Below are 8,659 nucleotides of genomic sequence, written 5' to 3'. Positions count from 1 at the left end.
GAACAGTTCACCCAAAAATGTAAGTCCCTGAGTTTACAAGTCAGTTCTGGAGCTTCACAGAAACACAGGAGCCGAGTCTGAAACACCTGAAGGAGGAGGAGGAGCCGAGTCTGAAACACCTGAAGGAGGAGGAGGAGCCGAGTCTCAAACACCTGAAGGAGGAGGTGGTGTTTTCGATGGGAGGTAAACGCAGCGCTGGGTTCCAGCCCCTTCCGGCCCCTCCCAGTCTGCACCCGCTGGCGCCCTCTAGTGGTGATGAGGCAGGGGTTCGTGGCTCCTCTGTACGAGGCCCCTGCATTCGGGGGCCATCTGGGGGGGGTCGTACATGTCGCTTAGGGCCTGGAACTTTGGCCCCCACTGAGACAGCCTGTGGTGAATAGCCCCTCCTTCCTCCTCTTCCTCCTCGTTGCCGTGGTTTCCAGACGACGCGGCAGACCCCAGCGAGCTGAGGCTTCCTGCCGACGATCCCGCCCCCTCCACACCCCAGACGTGGAACGCATCCGGCGGGAACGCCTCGCCGGCGTTGTCCGCCTCCCAGACGATCCGCGACACGTAGCTCTGAAAGTCCACGCTAGAGGGCGCCGTGCAGGCCACAGCGCCGGGGATGGCGTGCTGGTGATAGCGGTGATGGTGACGTGCGGCGCTGCAGGAGGAGCCCGACGGGTGGACCGCCTCCTGCGAGCCGGGGGGGGCGGCGGTGCAGGACGAGGACTGAGACAACCTGGAGCCCAGAGGACGCTTCAGCTCCGTGATGTCATAGCCATTCTGAGGGGCGGAGACACGGGCAGAGGCATGACCTCACTCCAAGCTCCTCCCACGTGTGTGTGTGTGTGTGTGTGCGTGCGCGTACCTGGTCCTGCTCCCCCCCTCCCTCCTCGTTGTAGTTCAGGATGTTTTCCCGGATCTCCTCCCAGCTCTCGTGCTCGGCGGGGATGTGGTAAACGCCGCGCCTCCTGAACGTGTTCCGGCTGCCTTTCTGATTCCAGACAGTCACCGCCACGAGCACGGCTACGCACGCACGCACACGCACACGCACACGCACACGCACACGCACACGCACACGCACACGCACACGGGTGAGAACCGCCAGGGGGAGGGGCACCAGCCTCCTCTCACAGGAGGAACCGCCTCCTTACCGAAGAAGACGAGGAGACACATGCTGATGGCCAGGATGGAGCTGGGGCTGAGAGCGGCCAGCCGCTGACCTTTGACCTGGCCCAGTTCGCAGCGCTGACCTCTGAACCCGTCCTGACACCGGCACCGGTAGCTGTCGGGCGACAGCGCCAGGCAGACGCCGCCGTTCTGGCAGGAAGTCGACCCGCAGGGCGACGGCACGCAGCGCTGCTGACCCGAGTCTTCCGTCAGTGTCACCTGACCCCCGGGACACCTGGAGACGGGGGAGGGGTGAGCCAACGGCGGGTCAGAGGGGAGGTGGGCGTGGCCTACCTGCACTGATGTTTCCTCCACAGGTCGATGCAGCGCAGCAGGCCGCGGCACGGCTGACCGCTGCAGGCGTTGCTGGGGCAACCGAGGGCGACGCCCCGCCTCTCCAGGACCAGCACCAGGTCCCGGCTCTGACCGTCCAGAGGCAGGACCTGACCGTCCAAACGGACGTCCCGCAGACAGCCTGCAGGACGCGGGTGGGTTGAGAACCGGAAGTTCTGACCCTAAACAACAACCCCCCCCCCCCCCCCCCCCCCGAGCTCACCCTCAAGGTCGGCCCGCCCCCCACCGACCATCACGCCGGAGGGGCGGAACACAATCTCCCTGTGGCCCCCCAGCCGGGCCTGGACCTCCCTGGAGCCTCCGCCTTGCTCCAGCCGCAGGGTGAAGAGGTTGTCATGGCGACTGAGACCGACCAGGACCCACTGTCCGGCGTCCACCCGGTGGCCGGGGAGCTGCAGGGCGCGGGCGCCGTCGCCGAGGTCGGCTCGGAGAGCAAGGCGACCCTCCAGGATCTGGAAGAGACGCCGGGGCTTGAATCCAGCCCCTCCTGAAAACAGACGTGAGCTCGGCGGCGAGGGGGCGGACCTCCAAGACGATGTGGTGCTCGCCGTCCCGGGACGCCACGGCGAGCAGCGTCCCCGAGGCGGCTCGCGTCCGGAGGAGCAGCTGGATGTTTGATCGGCGGGAGCCGCCGCCTCCTCTCAGCTGATAACGGGCGACGCCCCCGGAATCAAAGGAGAACTCTGGAACAGCTGAAGGGGAGGAGTCACGTTCCATTCGCACCAATAGAAACTCAGGACAGTGAAAAGACAAAACGGACGCTAAGACGCCAATCTGAAGGGGGGGGGGGGCTCCTCACCGCCGTCACACTCGGGTCCCGCGTATCCCGGGCGACACTCGCAGCTGAAGGAGCCCCAGTCGGCGAGGCAGGAGCCGTGAACGCCACACGACGGCCCGGCCGCCGTGACACACCCCCCGTCTGTCAGCCGGCACCCGGGCGAGCTGTCCACGCCCTCGCCTGGAGACGCCAGGTCGTACACCTGCAGCACGGAGGGAACGGGTGACTGCTGGCTTCAGGAAGCCCCGCCCCCCCCCCCACACACGCAGCTACCTGGCTGTCCACCACCAGGTTACGGATGCAGCCGCTGAAACCACGGAAACGCCTGTGGGGAGGCGTTTCCTTCGCTCCTCCCAGTTGGAGAGGCTGGAACACGTTCAGATACCTGAGGAGGTAAAGAGGAGGAGTCAGCGAACGACCACGCCGTGTGGCGTCTCAGACTCACCTCTGGTTTCCGGGCGTCTCTCCTGCGGCTCTGCAGCCGGACGTGTTGCTCTCCTGGTCGTTGCTCGCCGCCGCCCCCCCGCACTGGTCCAGGATCAGCTGCACAGCCTGGACACAGACAGGATGAGACGCCACCCTGAACGGGACCCGGATCCCGCCTGGGAGGCGGGTCTTTGTGTCTGATGTCGTCGTCTGTCCTACCTTCCCGTCGCTGATGATGTCGAGGCGGTGCCAGCGGCGGTCGGTGACGCTGGGCGTGGGCGTGGCCGTGGGCGTGGCTGTGGCTGTGGGCGTGGCCGTGGGCGGGAGCTGCAGGGTCAGCGTTCCTGATCCGTGGTTCACCCTCAGGGCCGGAACGCCGTTCCTCAGCTCTGGATGGGAGGAGAAGGTTCCGAGTATTCTGTTTCCCTCCTGGACCTGGACCTGGACTGGTCTTCGTAAAAACACGCCCCCCCGACGGACGCACGCGGAGGATCAGCCCCCTCTGAGGTCACATGACCGTGACATCACCGTCTGTGTTGCTGCCGGACCTGAACATCTGTGACCTGAACAGCGGAACTACTGAACATGCCAGATCAATCGGGTCCCGGTGATCAATACTGGAACCATCCTCCAGTTCCAGCTCCCTGGACCCGCGTAGCAACAGCATGGCGTTACGCAAAAGGTCAACGCTACGGCTACATCTAGCCTGTAGCCTGTAGCGTGTAGCCTGTAGCGTGTAGCCTGTAGCGTGTAGCGTGTAGCATGTAGCGTGTAGCAGCAGAAACCGGCCTTTAATCAGGTCTAAAGTTCTACCCAATCAGGGCTGGGAGGGATTATTAGGACTCTCTTCTGATCAATACAATCTAAACATCTGAAGGACACCTGAAACATGGAGAGGCGGAGCCATACATAGAACAGGAAGCTGCCATGAGTCCATTCTGGACATTCGCAGCAAACTCACCGATGGAAATAAAGTCCTCATTTTCGCCAGAGTGGGCGGGGCCGAGCGGCCCGTTGTAGAGGAGCAGCCCATTGGCCGACTCGGCCAGGAACTCCAGGGTGATGTGGCTCTGGAAGCAAGGCATGATGGGAGGGAACCAGGCGTAGCCTCGGCCGCCAAAGCTGCGTTTGGTCTGCTGGCACTCGGCCCGTCGAACATGGGGGGGCACTCACACCTGGGTCACAAAGGGTTAAAGCAGCTGTCTCAGCAGGGGGGGGTGCTGAGTGCCGGGGTTGGACCCCCACCCACCTGTGTCCCAGGGGCCCGTCCTGGCAGGTGCCCCCGTTGAAGCAGGGGCTGCTGGGGTAGGCGGAGCAGGCCGAGCGGACCGCCTCCCGGGCCCTGCAGCCGCACCTTGCTGCAGGTGCAGCGGACAGCGACACCAGAGAGACGCCGCCGCCGCCGCCGCCGCCGCCGAGAGCCTCCGGCACCTGGCTGAACGCCACGTCGCTGCTGCAGCCCCCTGATTGGCTGCAGTCTGTGAAGGGACAGTCGTCCACGCCCACCTGGGTGATGGACACGCCCAGTGCGGCCTCGATCTGCGGGGGGGTTAGACGAGAGAGAACATTTGGGTGACTTCTGAGGATGAGGAGCAACAACACCTTCATCAGTGACGACACGCCCTCCAGGCAAGGATGCTGATTGGATGCTGCAGATCACATGACAGCGACACGCAGAACAAAGACTTCTGCCACCGACCGACTGTTTGGGTCATTTTAGCTCCGCCCACTCTTACAAAAATGATTGACAATAAATTGTAAACAAATGAAAGACAAGCTTTGCATTTTGAGTTTCCCTTAAAGAGGAACTCATTTGGCTGTTAGCCGTTAGCTCAGTTAGCTGCCGTTAGCCGTTAGCTCAGTTAGCTCAGTTAGCTGCCGTTAGCCGTTAGCTCAGTTAGCTTCCTGTCTTTCTACGTCCTCTCCTGGCCCAGCTCTCTCCTCACCTTGGCTCTGTTGGCGGCTACGTATCCGAGCAGCTTCTCCGTCCTGTAGTACGGCGAGCCAGCAGCAAACCATATGTTGAGCAGCTTCTGGCCCCGCCCACCGGCGCCGCCCGTGGAGAAGATCTGGACGTTCTCTGGTAAAGTCTCCAAGAGTTCGGCCAAAGATCGACCCAGGCGGGAGAAAGGACTCTCCCCACCTCCGCTGAAGAACTCCTCCACGGTCAGGTCTGGGGGAGAGAGGAGGGTCATCCGAGAGAAAGAACAAAGGATGAAAGAAAGGAGGAGGAGTGATCTCTGTGGGACGCACTGCCCAGGCGGATGGAGGCGGCGTTTTGCAGAGCGTCCAGCGACAGCTCCCTGACCTCCACCTGAGCGTGGAGGTGACATCGGGCCAGGTGTGGTCCGACACGCGCACCTGCACGCGGTAGGAGCCTTGAGGGACACCTCCCTCGATGCTGAGCTGACCTGAGCTCTGGTTCAGACCGAACAACCTGGGACGGGGACGGAGACGGAGACGGAGACGTTAGGGTTCATCGTTATTCGGATCCGGCCTGATGGTCCAGGAGTCGCCACGGTAACGCCCGGCCTCCTCACAGGTGTCTCGTTAGAGGACTCAGAGTCACTCCCCCTTTTCTATCGCTCTTTCTTTCTCTCTCTCCCGTTTCTCTGTCCCTCGCCTCCTCGCCTCTACTTCAACGTTTAAATCAACTCGTCTCCACTCGTAGCTCCGCCCCTCACGGATCAGGGTACCTGGTCGGTTTGCCCTCCAAGCGGTACACCTTCTCGCTCCAGTCGTCGGCATCGGGGGACGGGATCTGTCCGAGCGCCGTCGGCGGGAGGAAACCTGTCGGGGGGGAGGGAAGAGAAGGAAGAGAAGAAGTGTGGGTAAGCGGGACATTACAGGTAAAGGAGACAAGGTGGACCGAGACGGGCTAGCGTTAGCAGCAGTGGGAGGAGCTACAGGAGAACCCTGACCCGGGGCCGACGTCTACATCTCCTCGGCTGTGTACAGGAATGGTTCCGTTGGAGCGTGGATCCAACCCGAGCCCGGGTTCTAGCGTCACAGAACCGGGCCCGGACCTTTGTGGGCTGGGGAAGATTGCGTCACGCGTCCATGAACGTACCCTGAAAACCGTACACGATGAAGTGGGCGTGTCCTGGGGAGTGGGCGTGGTCATTCCTGTCCCCGATGAAGACCGTCAGCGTGCAGGTGGAGCTCATTGGAGGAGAGCCGCTGTCGATCATGAGGATGGGGAGGCGGTACTCCGTCTGCCGCTCGCGGTCGAAGGTCCGGAGGGCCGTGACGGCGGCGCTGCCGTTCCCAAAGTCCGTCAGATGGAAGTCGGCGGCGTCGGAGGTGAGGAGGAGCCGCATGGCGAACGGCCCGCCGTTGGCGGACGCGTCCCGGTCGATGGCGTGGAGGAGGGGCGAGGTCTCGTTCATCTGAACCGCCTGGGGTGCCGGTGTGTTCTCCCAAACGACGGGCTTGTACGGGACCTCGAACTCCGGGCCGTTGTCGTTAACGTCGAGGACGGTTACCATGACGATGGCGGTGCCGGTCAGGGGCGGACTCCCAGCATCTGTGGCGAGGACGATGATCCTGTGCTGCGAAACCTCCTCCCGGTCCAGAGACCGGGCCACAAGCACCCAAGCGGACTGGTCCACCAGGAACTGAGCGCGGGGGTCCGACTCCGCGGACACGCTGTAGGACAGGCGTCCGTTCGGCCCAGAGTCCAGGTCAGAAGCCGTTACCTGGGCAACCACCGTCCCCACAGGGACGTCTTCAGGCAAGGCCGGCGACTCGTAGAACTGTGGGAGGAACACGGGGGCGTGGTCGTTGGCGTCGTCCACCCGAACCAGACACTGGGCCAGGCCGAAGAAATGGCCGTCTTCGGCCTTCAGGGTCAGGTTGAAGGTCCTCTCGTGGGGCTTCTCGAAGTCCAGCTGCTTCCTCAGTCTGAGCACGCCACGCCGGGTCGCCTTGTCCGTCTCCACGAAGAACTTCCTGTCCTCGTCGCCGCCGACGATGCTGAAGGTCACCGCGGCGTTCTCGCCCTGGTCTCCGTCGGTGGCGGAGACCACGAGGACCTCGCTGTTCACCTCCAGGTCCTCCGTCACCTGAGAGACACGGGACACAGGGGGGGTCTCGGGTTGTCCCTTATTCAGGCCTCTGTCTCGGTGGACTCACCCGAGCCGAGTAGAGTCTCTGCGTGAAGACCGGCGGATGATCGTTGACGTCGGAGACCGTAACGGTGGCGGTCCCCGTTCCCGCCAGACCCCCGCCATCGCTTGCTTCCACCACCACCAGGTGGCGCTCCTCTGCCTCCCGGTCCAGGGCCCGGCGGACGGTGCGAATGGTCCCGGTGCTGGCGTTGATGGAGAACGAGCCGGGGTGGCTCTCACCGACGATGCGATAGGTCAGCACGGCGTTCCCGCCCTCGCCGGGGTCGTCCAGGTCCGCCGCCCGCATCTCCATGACGGACGTGCCGGCCGGCGAGTTTTCAGGAACGTGGCCGGACGAAACATCCGTCGACCTCCATGGCCGGGCACGGGAAGAAGGGGGCGTTGTCGTTGACGTCCCGGACCTCTAAGAAGACGTCGGCGAAGCCCGTCAGGCCGGACCCCCCTTCGTCCGTAGCCAGAACCAGGAACCTCCAGGCCGGGCGCTGCTCGCGGTCCAGACGCAGCTGGGCGGAGATCCTCCCGGTGCGCTCATCCATGCAGAACTCGCTGCCGGCGCCCTGGCCGTGGAGGGAGTAGCGCACGGCGTTCTGGTCGGCGTCTGGTCCGGATCTGTGGCCGAGACCTGCAGAAATATTCATCAGGACTTTAATCATCAATGGATTCATGATGATCCATCCAGAACAAACAGATCCAGAACAAACAGATCCAGAACCTCAAGTCCATCCAGAACAAACAGATCCAGAACCTCAACTCCATCCAGAACAAACAGATCCAGAACCTCAAGTCCATCCAGAACAAACAGATCCAGAACCTCAACTCCATCCAGAACAAACAGATCCAAAACAAACAGATCCAGAACAAACAGATCCAGAACCTCAAACTCCATCAGAACAAACAGATCCAAAACAAACAGATCCAGAACCTCAACTCCATCCAGAACAAACAGATCCAGAACCTCAAGTCCATCCAGAACAAACGGATCCAGAACCTCAAGTCCATCCAGAACAAACAGATCCAGAACCTCAAGTCCATCCAGAACAAACAGATCCAAAACAAACAGATCCAGAACCTCAACTCCATCCAGAACAAACAGATCCAGAACCTCAAGTCCATCCAGAACAAACGGATCCAGAACCTCAAGTCCATCCAGAACAAACAGATCCAGAACCTCAAGTCCATCCAGAACAAACGGATCCAGAACAAACAGATCCAGAACAAACGGATCCAGAACCTCCACTGTGGAGGAATGCGTTTGGATTTCTCGGACTGGATGCAGATCTGAATGGATCCGGGATGGACGGACGGCGGCGCCGTCGACTACGAGCTCTCACATCCGTCGCCGTGACGCGCGGCACAATTCAAAGACCGGAAGTAGACTCCTCCTCTTTCTCCTCCTCTTTCTCCTCCTCTTTCTCCTCCTCCTTCTCCTCCTCCTTCTCCTCCTCCTTCTCCTCCTCCTTCTCCTCAGAGGGTTCGTTTGATGTTCGCCGCCTCCCTCCTGGCGGCGTGATGCGGTCACGGCGCCGCTGAGGAGGCGGCCACAACGGATTAGATTCCCTCCTCCGTTCACCACGGGGCTCGTGGGAGGGGCCGGCGGCCGGGCGCCGGAAAGACTATTGAGCGAGTTAGACGGGAAGCGAGCGCAGGTCAAATCCAAAGGACCGACCTCCAGGATGAACGCCGGCAGCGCGGTGAGCTCCTCCGTCACCGCGGCCCGGTACTGGGCGTGGCCGAAGACGGCGCCTCGTCGTTGCGGTTGACCACCTGGACCGCCACCAGGGTCTCGTTCTCCCACTTCCCGTCGGAGGCGACCAGCCGG

The 8,659-nt window shown here is 62.3% G+C and overlaps 1 protein-coding gene across 1 annotated transcript in view; it reads right to left on the bottom strand.

Moving 5' to 3' along the window:
* Positions 1-246: 246 nt before the first annotated feature.
* The window catches only part of si:dkey-22o22.2 (neural-cadherin), a 28,836-nt gene continuing 20,423 nt past the window's right edge, over positions 247-8,659 (bottom strand). Inside the window, 24 exon segments of the mRNA XM_068757179.1 lie at positions 247-765; positions 851-1,008; positions 1,137-1,387; positions 1,447-1,627; positions 1,709-1,958; positions 2,032-2,198; positions 2,306-2,486; positions 2,558-2,669; positions 2,730-2,836; positions 2,930-2,978; positions 3,021-3,099; positions 3,672-3,854; positions 3,857-3,885; positions 3,960-4,249; positions 4,657-4,883; positions 4,964-5,029; positions 5,032-5,147; positions 5,407-5,500; positions 5,781-6,774; positions 6,845-7,171; positions 7,173-7,438; positions 7,441-7,462; positions 8,507-8,577; positions 8,580-8,659. The exon segment at positions 8,580-8,659 is cut by the window's right edge and continues 130 nt beyond it. Of these exon segments, the coding sequence (XP_068613280.1) occupies positions 247-765; positions 851-1,008; positions 1,137-1,387; positions 1,447-1,627; positions 1,709-1,958; positions 2,032-2,198; positions 2,306-2,486; positions 2,558-2,669; positions 2,730-2,836; positions 2,930-2,978; positions 3,021-3,099; positions 3,672-3,854; positions 3,857-3,885; positions 3,960-4,249; positions 4,657-4,883; positions 4,964-5,029; positions 5,032-5,147; positions 5,407-5,500; positions 5,781-6,774; positions 6,845-7,171; positions 7,173-7,438; positions 7,441-7,462; positions 8,507-8,577; positions 8,580-8,659 (4,819 nt within the window).

Source organism: Brachionichthys hirsutus, chromosome 3 (assembly GCF_040956055.1).
Source record: "Brachionichthys hirsutus isolate HB-005 chromosome 3, CSIRO-AGI_Bhir_v1, whole genome shotgun sequence".
Classification (NCBI taxonomy): domain Eukaryota; kingdom Metazoa; phylum Chordata; class Actinopteri; order Lophiiformes; family Brachionichthyidae; genus Brachionichthys; species Brachionichthys hirsutus.
This window is presented reverse-complemented; position numbering and strand designations above follow the sequence as displayed.